Here is a 16,932-nt window from a genome sequence, read left to right on the forward strand (position 1 = left end):
CCTTGTGTCGGTTGTTGTCTTTGCATGTTTTGTAAAGCTGTTACACTCTTGTTCCTTGCATTTTGTTCCTGGTTTGGATTTTTGATGTGGATTATCTTTGTGTTTTTAGAATCAATGTTGCTGCATCTGAATTATTGCTCCTCTTCTTTGTGGCTTCATAAGATATTTTGTAATTACAGTAAAACATAATCAACCTAAAACATTAAAAACATAATAAATGTAATTTTTTTTTTGTAACCAGTCTTTTGATAAATACTATTGATGTAGATCTTATAAACTGTATTATTTAATCTTTTTTGAAATCACAAGATTGTCTTGGTGGAGGGTGAAAAGCAAATGTTTACAGACTGAGTTCACTGTTGAGTTCATAAAGCTTCCAGAAAGGAAATGACTGTTTATTCTGTAAAGATAATGTTTATATTACTTTAAATATTCATATGGCAAAATATATTTTCAGTAGGGAAGGTCACAGGTTTTATAGGTGTAGTGTATTTTTGTATTAAAACATGTGAATGAAGATTGTTTTTTGTTTTCATTCAGGTTTTATTTCAGTACATTTTTGTTACAAAGGTATGTCTTAATAAACAGTGTGATATAAAGGGGCAGAGGTGGAAAGTCCAGGGGTCAGAAAGTAAAAGTCCTGCCATATGTTTATTCCACTCATGAACTCACACAGCAAAAACTCCAGTGGTAAATGAACTCTCCTGGGAGTTTATTTGGCTCCAGACTCAAGAGTGTTAAAGTTAATGAGATAATTTAGTGATTGATTGAGTGATGATTGAGCATTATTGAAGACACCTGATGTTAACGAGCAGAATCACCAAAGGAGAAAATCTGTTTGTTTTTTAAGTTACCATTATGGTGATCAGTGTTGGCTTTAGTTGGGCTCTTGACCCTTTAACTAATAAATTTAGATTTTGTTTGGCTGTTGTATTTGAGTTATAACTCTCAGATGAACAAAGAGAAAGCTGATCAGGTGGTGTTGGTTATGTTTCGGCATAATCATCATTTGACCTGAATCACAAAACCCATTTAGAGAGTTAAGTTTACCTTGTTGATTACAGCAGCCTGTGATTCTTCAGTATACTATTTTCAGAATTTTCAATATATTCAAAAAGATTTCTTAAAAGTTGTTCTGATCAAAAGACCTTAAAAAAGTATTTTATTCGGACACACAGACATCAATAATCAGCCTGTGATTCTCAACAATGGTGACAATAATAAAGCATGTTGCAGTGCATTCTGGGTGCCACCAATCAAGACTCCTTCATTGCTCCCATCATGCATTGCAGTATGAATAAATTATGATATGAATTGTCTTAGTAATATTATTTTTGTCACCAATGTTGAGAATCATACACTGAATCTTGATGTCTGTGTGTGCCTTAAAGAGAGATTTCATTTTATTTTTTTATATCAGAACAACTTTTAAGAAATCATTTGGATTATATTGAAAAATCTGGACCTTATTCTGTAGAATCACTGTGATGCAGTAATGACCAATATACATTTAAGTCAGTGATTAGGCTCTAAATGAGTTCAGTGATTCAGGTCTAATGATGATTATATTAAAATATAAGCAACACCACCTGTTCACCTTTTCTCTTTGTTCATCTGGTTGTTATAACTCAGGTACAGCAGCCAAACAAAATCTAAAGTTAAATATTTATAGGTCAACTGCCCAACTAAATCAAACATTGATCTCCATAATGGTGACTAAAATTGTGATTTTTCTCCTTCAGTGATTCTGCTTGTTAACATCAGGTGTCTTCAATAATGGTCAATCATCACTCAATCAATCACTTAATTAGCTCATTAACTTTAACACTCTTGAGTGTTAATTTAACACTCATATTTGAACACTTTAACACTCTTGAGTCTGGAGCCAAATAAACTCCCAGGTCATTTAACACTGGAGGTTTTGCTGTGCAGCTGATTTCACTAATTAGTTCTCTCTCCTGGCTGAATTAGCAAATCCAGGTGATTGGAACAAAATACTGAGGAGGACTTTTACTTTCTGAACCTGGACTTTACACCTCTGTAAAGGGGTTTGTGAACATGTTTTTCCACATTCCACGAGGGACAAAAATAATAATAATAAAAAAAAAAATATATATATATATATATATATATTATTAGACTGACTCTTTTTTGAGAAGAATATCCTAGTTTGAAAAATGAAATCAAGCCATCTTCTGCAACATATCTGTATTTAAAATGCAGAGGTGGGTAATCCAGGGCCAAAGAGTAAAAGTCCTGCCATATGTTTATTCCACCCATAAACTCAGTCAGCTGATTTCACTAATTAGTTCTCTGTCCTGCTGAGTTAGCAAATCTAGGTGATTGGAACAAAATACTGAGGAGGACTTTTACTTTCTGAACCTGGACTTTCCACTTCTGACCACATGTCAGCCAAGAGTAAAGAAATAAACCAGAACTGGACCTTATCGTAGCCAAAAAATCTGTGTATATTAAATATGGAGTAATTTCAGCCACAGCCTCAGATGAAATCAGATGAAGAGAAAATAAGACATTAAATCTGTGAAGATCTCAGCAGAGGAGGATTAAACAACTCCACAAACAGCATTACCAGCTTCACTTATTACTAACCAGACTGACTTTATTTCTGCCAGACGTCTACAAAAGTTTTTATAGAGAATTAAAAGAGGTTTAACTCTAATGTGTTTCATTTGAAGTCACCATGACAGTGATTAGTGTTTCCATTAGTTGGGCTCTTAGCTCTTATTATATCTATTGTCTTTTTTGTCCGCTGTGACAGTGTGTTTGTCAAACACATTTGCAGCAGCAAAGAAAGCTAAAGTGAAATAAGGTCAGGTGATGATGGTTACCTGTTGATGGATTTATAATCATCATGAAATAGTCTTATTCACTGAAGTTTTTATAATCTAACAAATATGTTGTTCCATTAATATTTTCACATCACAAACCCTGTGTTACTGCAGCATGAGATCCAGCAATATTATAACAATCAGTTTAAATCTATTAACAAACATGAAATTTAAAAGTTGGCTTTTGCTGACACACACAGTTATCAACAATGGTGACACTCACAAATATTTAGATAAACAGATTAATTCATAACATCACTGAAAAGCTACTAATTCACAACAAAAACAACAGCAAAAAATAAAAGCAAATATTTAGAATCAAACAAAATTATAGGTCAGAAAAAAATGTCCAGGGTGCTCAAGGAGTTCAAAAAAGTTTTTTTAGAAGGTGCTCTTTGGGGTCGGGAATTCAGTAAATAATAATAGAAGAAAATCCAAGGCACTCTTCTTTTAGAAATTAATAAAAAGCCTTTTTTTTAAATGTGTATATGAGTATGTTTAAGCATGTACAGTTTTTTTTTTTTTTTTTTTTTTTTATGTGTATATGAGTATGTGTATGTATGTACATGTTTTTTTTTTTTTTCTATCTTCTTCTTCTTCTTCTTTTCTCTTTGATGTAATTTGTAATGCAACCTCCTAGTGGATCTTCTCTGTATGTGCATGTATTTTGTCATTCAGGTGTTTTTAATTAGCACCTATAAAAGAGGAAAGTGTTTGATTGTAAAACATACCCTGAAGAAGGCTGTTTGTGCCGCTACGCGTGGGTTGTTTTTTTTTTTCCCATGTCTTTTAAAATTTTCTAACATGAAATAGCCAGTTAAATAAAGGCTTTTTATTAATTTCTAAAAGAAGAGTGCCTTGGATTTTCTTCTATTAAAATTATAGGTCAATTCAGCTGCATAATTTATTCATGTTGCAATCCATGCTGGGAGTTTTGTACTATGCTGGTACCCAGCATGCATTGCAGCAAAGTACTTTTGATTGTCACCATTGTTGTGATTCATACGCTGATAGTTGATGTCTGTGTGTGTCATATTAAACTGATTTTTTCGTGCTCATGTCTGTTAAAGTCAGACGTGTACAGAAGTTTTTATTGAGAATTAACAGAGATTTAACTCTGTGTTTTATTTGAAATCACCATAACAGTGATTAGTGTTTCCATTAGTTGGACTCTTAACTCTTATTATATCTTTTGTCTTTTTTGGCCGCTGTGACAGTGTGTTTGTCAAACACATTTGCAGCAGCAAAGAAAGCTAAAGTGAAATGAGATCAGGTGATCATGGTTACCTCGTGATGTTTTTACAATCATCATGAAATAAACTGATTAAGCTAAATATTTTAATCTAATCTTTGTGTTACTGCAGCATGAAATCCAGCAATATTATAAAAATAAGACAGAAGACTTCAACAAGCATAAACACATTATAGTCAGTTTATGATGGCACACACAGACATCAACAATCAGCATATGAATCTCAACAATGGTGACAATCAAAAGTACCTCTGTCATCGGTGTCACCATCACCTACTGACTTTAATAGAGTTGTATAGTCCAGGGGTCAGAAAGTAAAAGTCCTGCCATATGTTTATTCCACCCATAAACTCAGTCATCTGATTTCACTAATTAGTTCTCTCTCCTGCTGAATTAGCAAATCCAGGTGATTGGAACAAAATACTGAGGAGGACTTTTACACAAATGAAGATATTTTTGATGAAATTTGAGAGCTGGATCACTCCTCCATAGGCTTCTAAGGGATTGAAACTTGCCGGCCCAGAAAAGTTATTAAAGACATTGTTAAAATAGTCCAAGTGACTACAGTGGCTCAATCATTCATTTATTCATTCATTCATTCATTCATTCATTCATTCATTCATTCATTCATTATTTTTTATTTATTTAAAAAAAACACTTTATTCCACTATTCATTTCCTTCTCTCTGGGCCTCGAGTGAGTTCACGTAGTAAAACAGCGCAGCGCCTCTGTGTCGTACGTCACACGTAGGCTCACTATTGGCCGATGCTGGTCATGTGTGTGATGCGTGTGAAGTACAACACAGAAGCGCTGCGCTGTTTACTACTTCAAATCAAGCCGTTCGATCTTGTGACGTCACAAGATCGGACGCCCTCCCATGATTGTTGATTGACAGCAGCGTTTCAACACAGACCCGCCCTCGCTCATGAGCGAGCTGTCTGTCATCATAGTCCGTGCAGTCATTGTTGATACGCTGCAACAGAATGGCGTCTAAGCGATTGTGGTGTTCTGTTCTTGGGTGCAATAAGGAACACAGCAGTCATGTTGATGTTCTTAAATCCGAACCGCTGAAGACGCAGTGGCTGAGTTTTGTTTTCGAAGGGAATATTCCCCACGATCAACGTCAATGCTTTCATGTTTGCGTGAATCATTTCAAACACCAGACTGCTTTATAAATGAGGGTCAGTATAAAGCTGGTTTTGCTGAGAAGCTGCTCCTGAAAAAAGGATCGGTATCAACTATTCATGTTCCTGCTGCACCTCCAGAAGACTTGTGTAACGTTTTATTAACATTAATATTTATATTAATATTTGCGAATCGCTAGCACGCTTCACGATGAATGCGGCTAAGGTTTACACTCAGGGTACATTACGGCATGTTTTCTATGTACGACATTCTCAATATAATTCATAATCCCACGTTTATAATGAACAACGCGTTATGGTTATTGTGTTACCGTGTACGCACAGAACAGAGGGGCGGGGTGAGCAAAGCTCATTATCATTTAAAGACACATGCACTTAAACGGCGTGCTGAAAACAGAGCTGTTTTTGACCAGGTAAAATGAGTGTTTTCTTACAATACTAATGAGAATTTTTAATTAAAGTATATTACAAACTTTTAATTTAGACCCTAAAGGATCATAGCTTGTACAAAAATGGCATTATATGACCCCTTTAAAACAAGGTTTTTCGCATTCCACAAAAGAAAAAAAGTTCCATAGACTGACCCTGATTTGAGAGGAATACCCTAAAAATATGAAATATTAAATCCAGCCATCTTCCACAGAATTTATGAATGTAAATGTAACATAAATAACTCATAGAACTGTATATGCACATTTATATATATATATATACAGTATCATTTAATACGAGTCAATAATCAGAATCTGAGGGATGAATGAGACTTGAAATGTCCATCTTATTGAGGAAGTTACTGTTGGGATTAGTTATGATGACTGGTCGTGTCGAGCTGAGAAAAACAACAACAGCTAATGGTCAATTACCAGCAGCTGATAATGTTATAGCAACCATCACAGTCATTGAGTTAAAACTGATAACAGATAAAAACCTGATATTATACCTGATATATATTAGATAGTGTATTCATGCTAGAAAACAAAAGTAATGTTTATATGAAAATGCACTGACAAGGAACTGGATATGTGACTGTTTTTCTATACAAATTGAATTTGAATTTTAGAAGGAAAAAGTGGAGTTGTGCTCATATTTCCTCATTGGAATGATAAACAGATAACCTCTATAAACTCCACAACACACACAAATATTTCCTTCAGTTGTGTTGGGTGAGGATCACTAAGCACAAACAAGATTAAAAAGTCATAATAAATAAATAAATAAATAAATAAATACAGCAGTTTGGGGCTTTTGTGACATTTCTAATCTGATAAAAAATATATTTTCACTGTAAAAGCACATACAAGATTAAAAAGACTAAAAAAGTCAACACCAGACAGTATTTTTGACAAATTCATTCAGTTCTTATATTATGTTTCCTCTAAACATTTGCTGGATTAAAATTGATAAAGGTTTTATCTGGAGTTTTCTGGGTCCTGTTTGTGTCATACTAGCAGTAAGCACATTTCTTATTTCTCATGATTTTAATTTATATTAAAGGGAAAACAAGGTGATTAATTATTCTTTTGTACATTTCAGTTAAACATTATTCTCTTCATCAACATCATCATCAGTCTGAACTCAACTCTCAAAAATTTGAACGCTGAAGTTTCACAGATGAAACAAACCAAGTAACAAACATTCAGATTTGAACACTCCATAATACATACATATATATATATATATATATATATATATATATATATATATATATATATAAATTATTTCTTTCTCTGCAGTGTTAGGACATTTAAAACTGGTTCAGTTTGTGGTTCTTGGTTGCTCCTGGATTCTGGGTTTCTTCACTAATGACAGGAAGGAGCTGGAGATCCTCTTCCTGCTCTTGCCCCACATAGCAACATTGGCTGCGTTTGAAACCGTATACTCAATGAGTAGGTACTTAATTTCAATAAGTACTTACTTAGCGAGCGCTAAAAGAGAAGGTACTTTATAGCCTGATCTCGTTAAGTATGAATGTGAACCGGACATCTGCCATGTTGACGTTATCATGTGACCTACGACGCGTTATCACACGCGCAACACTTAAAAGATTTGAACGACACGTTTAAATATCTATCTGTAAATATCTTGATATTGATTAAACTTGCTAATTTTGTGGTATTTTTGAAGAAACTGCTGCCCATTTATTTTGTAAATACATTTAGGGTTGATTTAAGTTCTTATAATTTATCCTATAATGTGACCCACCGTTTTATCCTTAACGATATTTATTTTGATTACGAAATCCCAAAATGGTCATCTCTTGAATGTTGTTAATTTCTTTATTTTATATCCAAACATTTTCATCCACAAGCAAAAGTGGCTTACTGCTTTATGTTTTCCTCTTTTTTTTGTTGAATTTAACTCTCGTTTCATCCCTCAGGCCCAGGCATATAAATAACAAAAAAATGCATTTTTTTAAATGTATTATAATGAATTATTTAAGAAAATATATATTAAGATATTCAACCTTGTAGGTTATTTTTTTTTTCCTGTGTATAAAATCTCATATCATGATTGATATGTATATATATATATATATTTATTTTTTTTCGCCTACTATATAGTAGGAAAGTAGGAAAGTAGGCATATTCGCACGCACTTAAGTCCGAATCTCGCGAATAATTAGTACGTCACCCAGGTAATTCTCGCCTACTCTTTTATAAATACAGAGGATTTGTACATACTTTTTCGCTCGCCTACTCTTTTTCCCATACTATATAGTATAGGGAAGTATGCACAGCCATTGTGCTTTATAAACACACAGTTATAGCAGCCAGAGAAATTTATATATTAAAGAGTAAAGGGTCAAGAGAACAACTAAAGCAAACGCTAACCACCATCATGGTGTCATCAAAATATGTTTAATATATTTTAAACTATTTAAATATTATATTTATTTAAACCGGAAATTAAATAAAGTAAATCTGGTTAGTTTTAAGTGAAGCTGGTAATAAGTGTACGGCCATGCGTTTCACCTTTTTGTTTGGCAAAATGACATCAGCAGAGGTCAAACTCTTGACGTCAAATTGACATCAACACTTTGACGTCAATTTGATTTTCATTTTTGACCTATTTCTTGACGTAATTTTGACATCAATTTGATGTCAAATTGACATCAAATGCCCACTGGGATTGCACATGCGTGCTGGGAACTACAGATCCACTGCCCAGGGTTGCATTTCTCAAAAGCATCGTGATCATCGTGTCGGTGGCAATGGCTCTACAATCTATAGGCTTACGATGTTTTGGGGAAATACAGACCAGTTAGTTACGTCCAAGTTATTAGTTATTACATTTTCATGTAGCCTAGTTTTAAAACAAATTAAGTAAAATATTTTAGATGGCGTAAACACAATTAAATAAAGTTGTGACAATGTTAAATTGTGTTACTTTAGCTCATTTCAATAAATTAAAATGAACAAGAGGCAAAACAAATTATTTGTGTTAGTTTGTTTTACAAAGTCTATTTCACTTTAATCCAACATCATGTATATAATAACCCCAAATCACAATTTTTCATTGAAGTGAAATTAACAGATCAGCAAGGAGCAGCCAAACACAAAGCTTTTCTTCTTCTTTGTCCTTCAGAGCAGAGGTCCTGTAGCTGACACGAGTCACGACTATACTGCCCTCTATAGCACTGGTGCAGTCGGAGTGCGCATGTGTCGAATATGTCCATCCTGAGCTTTAGTTAGCCTGGCTCCGCCCTCCTACGTACTTCCGCTCAATTTCATTTTCCTTCAGTAACTCCGTCTGGGATTGTGGCGTATTCTTTGTTTTTCTCCGATCAATTTTTAACCGGTCCAATCAGCGAACAGAGGGAGTGGCTGAGAACGATGACGTTGAGATCGTGCGCTAGTTTGAGTTGACATACGTCACGACCAAACGTTAGCAATTGGTTATGGCAGATCCAGAGTGACTCTGGTCAGATCCAATAGTTTTAAACTTCAACAGAGTACCCGCCTACAAGGAAGTTAACGCTTGCCAATGGAGAGAGGCCAGACTCTCTGTACAAATGAAATGTACGAGAGTCTGGTAGAACCAGGCTAAGCTTTAGTGGAAGTTGTGTATAGGATCAATGTAACTCAATTAAGTTAAAACGGCATTGTTTTTTTTGTTACATAAACCTGATTGAATTAGGTTACAACAACAAAATTAGAATTTATAGGTAGAATCAGGTAGAAATACCTCCTTAAAGCAACAACTGCACATGTTCAGTTTGTACAGTGTACTCTGTTGTTGGCTGCTGTTTTGTATGGATTCATGTCTGTAGCTTTGGAGGTGGAGCGATTCACTCGTTTTCTAAAGGATCACAAATCCTCCTGATTCATGACACCATTCTCTGTTTGGTCTGTAACTCTCAGTGACACTTTTCTGAGCACCTCGTGTCTGATCTCTTCTCAGTACAAACACTGACTGTCACTGAGTGAACGACAGATCTCTGTCTCTCTCTCAATAGTGCTAGTTTAGAGTCAGACCCGATCAAATCACTGATACAGTGTTGCTGAGGACACTACTGGAATAAAACACTTCACATGCTGCGGAAAAACGTTATTATTTTCATTATTTTAGTGAAATCGTTTAGTTCGTAAACATAAAAAAAAAAAGTATTTTATTTTTTTATATTTGCATATGAAATGTTTAGGAAACTGAATGTCAGATTGTTACTTTGATATTAGTTTATGACCCAGGATTCCCGCTGAGAAATGTTAGGTCATTTTGAAATGGTCATTTCTAGTCCAAGAAAATGGAAATAAATAAATCTTTAAAAAATAAATAATATGATTGTACTAGTACCCACATAGCAACATTGTGTCGGCCCAGATCCGGCCCACATCTGGCACACGTGGAAAGATGATCTGGCCCACATGCAGCGTGGAATTACGGTACTTGGGTGGGCCACTCCTGTTTGCCAGATCTGGGCCTATGTGGGTATACACCTAATGTGTTTACTTTCAATTTACAAGTTTGTCTTTTTTTGTCTAAACACATTGATTTTTAAATAATCCTATAAATGCATTAAGAAATGTGGATCGAAATGAAATGCTCTGAATTAGCAAAGATAAAAAGGTAATTTAACACACTGTGTCTCTATTGGCTTATTTTCTGAATGTTATAGGCTACAGATCAGGGCTGCATTTCCCAAAATCATCGTAAGCCTAAGTTGATCGTAGAACAACTGACACAATGATCTCTATGATCAACTTAGGCTTACGATGCTTTTGGGAAACGCAGCCCTGTACCATTGGATAGATGTGTGCTTGTGTCAGAAGAATAAAATATTTACTGTACCAGTATAACAAAAAAAAAAAAAAAAAAAGCAGCTGTGGTTGCCAGTACTTCACTGTAAAAAAAAATATTTATAGAAATGTATGAAACCTGTAGATTGTTCTCAGGAGTGTCTGGCTGTCATTCACTGTACAGTAGTTCTGAATATGTCACACTTCATAGTCAGAAACAGTCCTTGTGTTTTTTTAGGGTAATTAAACAATGAAACAATTTTTTTAGTTAATGATCTGTAAGACTGGGGCTTTATTAATGCTGTTCATTGATTCAAGTACATTTTTTGACATTTGGGTATAAGGTGTTTGAGTGCTGCCCTCTTCAGGTTGAACGTTGGCTACTGCAGTTGAATTTTCCTATTGGAAGTTGTGGTACCCTGTGACATAAGAGGGCACCAGCTCACCGCGCCCTTGCCTACAGAGAGACGGGTCTCAGGTGCACAACCTCCACCCCCCCATATTTTATAGAACATACAAATTCTGCTTCATTTAGAGCGATCCTCTTGATCAGCATCTCTCGTTCATGCCTCATTCATCTCTCATTCATTGGCTCTGTACGGATGACGCACGAGTTCAGCTAGAAATATTTTTTTCTTCCATCCTTTTATTTTGGGCTCAAAAACAACGTAAATATTTAAACACAAATTCAGGGTGATTTACAAATTATGTGACAATTTGCGAATGCAGGAAATGTAGAATCATTAAAAAAAATTGTGAATACCAGTTAGGTTATGCATTTGAGAATTGTATTTTGTGAATATATTTATATTGAGACTATATTAGTGTTTTAATAAGTTTATTTCTGCAGACCCCTGCTACACCTACACTATGCTGGATGATTCATGGAGATCCATCAATAATAGATATGCTTCTGTCATATACTGTGACACGTCTATCTCCTGGAGCGGCTGGTATCGCCTTGTTATTCAGGGATGGAATGCTTATATCCCAGACACGTGTGTTGCTGTGTACAGCTGTGGCACTAATGTCCCACTGTGGATACGTGGTGGACACCCAACAGTATCAGATGGAGTCGTCACTCGAGATGTCTGCGGTCGCTGGGACATTTACTGCTGCTCTTCTGGGCCTTTTCCCATTAAAGTCAAAGCCTGTCCAGGCAATTATTATGTCTATGAGCTGGTTAGTCCACCTCTGTGCCATGCAGCATACTGTGCAGGTAATTATATTCACATGAGCTCTTTCTACACAGCAAAATCCCCAGAGTTAAATTAACACTGCTCAGAGTACATATGGTCCCACTCTAAAGAGTGTTAAAGTTAATGAGATAATTAAGTTATTAATTAAGTGATGATTGAGCATTAGTGATGAACACCTGCTGTTTATAAAACACTTTCTTGCAACAGATCAGGCATTCAGAATTTTAAATACATATTAAGAAAAAAAAAAAAAAAACTTTAGACACCCATATCAAGAATCAGCATATGTATCTCAACAATGGTTAACAAGCAGTTCTGAATATGCCACACTTCATAGTCAAAAACAGTCCTCATTGTGTTTTTTAATGATAAAGAACAATAAACTCTGCTTTATTTAGAGCAGAACCTGTTGATCAGCCGCTGTGATGGAATTATGCATCTCTCATTCATCCCTCATTCATCCGCTCTGTACTGATGACGATTGAGTTCAGCTAGGCCTGTGATGATTGGCCGAATTAAATACTGCTGGGAGCCACCATAGTATAAAAATCATGTCTCCCAGCATGCATTGCAGCATGTCACCATTGTCGAGAATTTGATGTCTGTTTGTGTCTAAATTTTTACATGCATTGAATTTAAAAAACAAAATTCAGAATGTTAGATCTCTTGCAGAATATGATCATTGTTGAAAGTTATCTATTCATAACAAATGTACACTTTTTGACAGGAAAAGATTAGTGAATTATGATGCTGAAAAATGTCACCTGATTATCTTCCTTTGAAACAATTAATGTGTTTTCTAGTGATGGTGAAATGAAGCTTTGTGAAGCACTGGGGCTTTCCCCTTCGACTGTATTGTAAAATGGTTCATTACTCGAAGCTTTTCAACACGTTGCACACTAACGATATCGTGTGATCAAAAGGTGGAAAAGTTGCCTTTCTGTCCCAGAAGACCCATCCATTTTTTTTTTTTTTATGTAATAAATCACTTAGTGCTCTTTAAACCACAAAGCAATAAAAGTAATCCTCATGATTCATGTGTTAGTGTTGATGTAGTTCTTACACAATGAATGTATGAACAAGCAACTGTATGAATTAATTTATGAAAACTAAATAAATAAATGGGACAAATGAACTTGTAGGCCTAAGGAAACAATTCTTATGCATCTGCATTGATCAACAAATGCAGCCCCGTTCACACCGCCAGCGACACGCAGTGACACGCAGCGACAAAGCGACACGATCCCATTCATTTCAATGGAGCGCTGGCGATTTCTGGCGACACGAGCGACAGTGACCGTTGGCGACAGAATGTGGGCGTGTCAAGCGACGCGAGACACCCGACAAAAGTTCAGAAATTTCAACTTTATGCAAATGAGAAGCGATTTGCGCGAGCGACAACCAATAGGAAAGAAGACTTTCAGTGGAACTCAGCTCACGTCACCGTCTCGAGTGCAGGCAAGACAGAAGAGTTCTAGGGCGATTTCACTGTTTTATATGATTTGACTGTAACCACATAGTTTAGCACTGCTGCAGTTCATTTTATAGTTTCCCCTGCATTATGTTGACCATTAGGAACAAGAAAATTGATTATTTGTCAAATTCGAATGACGTTTAGGTAATTTATTGCCAGTATGGGTGAGTTTAATTTGTTGATTGATCGATCATTAATCTAGTAAATTATTTAATCCACTGAACACTGCTGTGGTAATATAAAAACACTCTCCCAACAGCATACTGTTTATTTTGAGCCTAATTCCTAGTCAAATTAAAATTATATAGTTGTATATATCACTTGTGATGGTATTTTGTAAAGATATGGCCAGACGTGCAGTCTACCAATAACATTAAGGCGACAGCACAATGAACGCCCACAAGCGACTTCACAGTACAGAGACTAGCGACAAAGTCGCTGGCGGTGTGAACGAGGCTTTATTCACATAAACTTTAGCCTCAGTCCTAATCCTACGAGTTCATAGGCAAGGCTCATGTAGGCATATATTATCAATTAATTGATATTCATCATTATTATTATTTTTTTCAGCTGTTACTAACATCAGTGTCACCTATACAACAGTCACACCACAGACGACCTCAGCTGGTAATGTACTCTGATGTTTCCTCTGTTGGATTATGTTTTGGCTGAATGTTTGGTGTGAGTGTGTTTGTGTGTCTAGATATAGAAGATAAACGAGTATGTGAAATGTGCATTTGCAGAACATTTTTATAACATGAAATGATTGTCTATACACACACTTTTTTGAAAAATGTTTTTTTGACTGAGAGGATATAGATTTAGATTTTATGTCCATGAAAAAATATTAAATCCACAGAAACATCTCTTCATTCCCATTTTTTTTTTTTGTCTTATCCATCATTTTATTTTTGATCATTGCTTTCTTTAATTCTGACTGCTGCTAATCTATTAATCTTGTTTAGCACAGTGATTTTTCACTGATAGTTTTATGTGCTGGTAACATGAGTTCAGCTCCTAATGGATAAACATCACAGCTTAAAGTGAGACACTGACTTTCACTCTGGACTAAGTTCAAAATGAATAAAATACAAATAAATGGATAGGACTTTATGAGATTATTTTCTGGTTTTGTCTGGCCATGCTGAATTTTCATTTGCAGATGTATTTTATTATTGTCTTCATGCTGGTTTCTGTCATTGCAGGTATAAATATAACGCTGGAGGAAGGATGCACCGTAAGTTGAGTTTCTGAAATTTTAGAGTTGAACTCACGGCTCCTATCAATGGCAACGTTTCCATCCATGTATTTTATGCAATGAGATTATGTGACTGATCAATCTCATCACACACCATCTAAAATTCTGTTTTGTTCATTCTGAAATGCGTGTCATCAAAATGATTTGGTATGATTATCTCCCAGACCTGACACACACAATCATAAACATCAGGCATCAAAACAAAAGACATAACAGCGTTTATTATTAACAGCGTTAACCATTGTTGAGATGCATGTGCTGATTTTAAAAGATAAAAAAAAAAAAAAAAAGATTTTAACTGATTATTCAACGCATTCTCATCCTAGGGCGGCATATACTGACACTTTTGACATTTCGTCTACATCGAATGCACATGGCACCCTTTAGCGTCAATATGACATGCACAGAGCTTTGTTCGGTTATGGGTAGGTTTAGGTCTGGGGTAGGGTTAGGGTTAGACCGCTAGGAGGCGCCTTCTGGCCCATATCTATCTGCGTCTCATATTGACGCTAAAGGGTGCCATGTGCGTTCGATGTAGACGAAATGTCAAAAGCGTCAGTATATGACGCCTTGGGATGAGAACGGGCTGGATTGTTATAATACTGCTGGATCTCATACTTCAGTAACATAACATCACTGAACCTTCACAGTGACCTTCAGTGCAGTAACAATACATTTTTGAGTCTCTGTTAATATTCAGAAACATGATCAAAATCAACAGCCTACTGCTTTCACAATTGTGATTTCAGAGTCAGAAATGTTTCCAAAATCTTCTTGAGAAGATCGAGAACATCACATCACAAGTGCTCTCTGTGACTGTAAGTCTTCAAGAGAAAAATAATCAAATAATCAAACATTTGTCAGTTATATACTGTAGATAATATATGATTGACAAAACAGTGCTGTCTTATTTGCTCTGTTGACATTTACTGTGACACTGTTTATCTGATCAATAGACTGTGACCAACATTTTGACTGTGGCCTTCAACGCTTCAAGGAAGATTTTAGAGTCATCATCATCATCAGTCAGCCCAGCTGAACTAGCCTCCTATGGAAACCGTATCTTAAAAACCAGCGAGAAACTCATCTCTACATTGGTGAAGCCGACAGACACGAGTGACAATGTCAGTTTTACTCTTGCTGTTGTAGGTGAGTGGAGAAACTGTTATTATTGATGATGAAACTGAGATCATATATGATGTCAGGGAGTGTATATAGTCCAGAGGTGGAAAGTCCAGGTTCAGAAAGTAAAAGTCCTCCTCTGTATTTTGTTCCAATCACCTGGATTTGCTAATTCAGCAGGAGAGAGAACTAATTAGTGAAATCAGCTGATTTCACTCATTAGTTCTCTCTCCTGGGGCACGTTCAAGTTCAAAACGGTGCGCAACGTTTTGCTACGGTTTCCGGGTTGAACGTCATGTTTCCTGGAAACGGCGTGCACCGGTGTGCAACGGGGTTTGAGATACGTTTTCTCTTGTTTGGTGGGTGTGTCAGAACTGCAGTCCAATCAGCAGCAACATGTATATAAAGCACGCGGTATTAAAGTGAACTCGCACAATGGGTTCAAGGAAAGTAATTTACAAATGTGTTCGATGCAGCTCGGTATACGCAACAACTGAGGATATTAGAAGACATGTTTGTCGTAAGTTTTATTGTAAAAATATAGGATATCAACATAATCATGTAGTTGTTTATATTTTTAGCTTCATTGCAAGTGTATGACATTTGGTATAGAAATAAACAATGGTAATTAAGTGCTTTTCCTAAAAATGAGAAAGAAAATACGGGGCATTAAAACAGTATGACCTACAAATAAAGTCAGTATGTGAGGCTAAATAGATGTGTTTTAGTCTGAATTAGGTAAGATGTGTGCTTCCATTTCAGTTTCAGCAATCCCTTCACTCGAATGGGATGTTCTCTTTTGTTCTGGGCGGCAAGTGCAGTAACTGTAACATCGGGCATATTTTGTAGTATTAAACACATATTTATACCGACTTCTTCAGGCTCCGAAAATTCTTCACAAAGGACACAAAGAATGGCCTTCTCAGCTGCCATAGTTGCAACTCTTGCGTCATCAGAACAGTGTGTTCAACGCATCACCGTTTCTGTTTAAAAAACGTTGTGCAACGTTTTGTCGGGGCTGAACGCAGCCCTGCTGAATTAACAAATCCTGGTGATTGGAACAAAATACTGAGGAGGACTTTTACTTTCTGAACCTGGACTTTCTCATGAACCTGGACTTTCCACCTCTGGCGTTCACTACTGCGAAGATCGCGAGTCAGCATCGTCAACTTCATCTTTCCAGCCAACACTGACACAAAAAACACTTGTTTATTAGTAAACAATTAAAATGTCTCCTGCTATATTTTACATATTCATAATCATACATTTTGCCGGTTCGTTGTGACAGCTTTTAGGTGCTTTATTGGCAGCGCCACCCTTACATGTTACATGAACTCATCAGCAGAGGTGGAGATTCCAGGGGTCAGAAAGTAAAAGTCCTGCCATATGTTTATTC

The 16,932-nt window shown here is 35.9% G+C and overlaps 1 protein-coding gene across 1 annotated transcript in view; it reads left to right on the top strand.

The window, feature by feature from the left end:
• Positions 1-13,316: 13,316 nt before the first annotated feature.
• LOC311279422 (putative adhesion G protein-coupled receptor E4P) overlaps positions 13,317-16,932 on the top strand; it is a gene marked incomplete at both ends in the record, with an annotated part of 49,915 nt that continues 46,299 nt past the window's right edge. Inside the window, 4 exons of the mRNA XM_084390909.1 lie at positions 13,317-13,320; positions 13,860-13,876; positions 15,164-15,232; positions 15,371-15,563. Coding sequence (XP_084247035.1) covers positions 13,317-13,320; positions 13,860-13,876; positions 15,164-15,232; positions 15,371-15,563 — 283 coding nt within the window. The remainder of the gene's footprint in view (positions 13,321-13,859; positions 13,877-15,163; positions 15,233-15,370; positions 15,564-16,932) is intronic.

The sequence above is a fragment of the Rutilus rutilus genome, assembly GCF_951802725.1.
Source record: "Rutilus rutilus genome assembly, chromosome: 2".
In the NCBI taxonomy this organism is placed as follows: Eukaryota; Metazoa; Chordata; class Actinopteri; order Cypriniformes; family Leuciscidae; genus Rutilus; species Rutilus rutilus.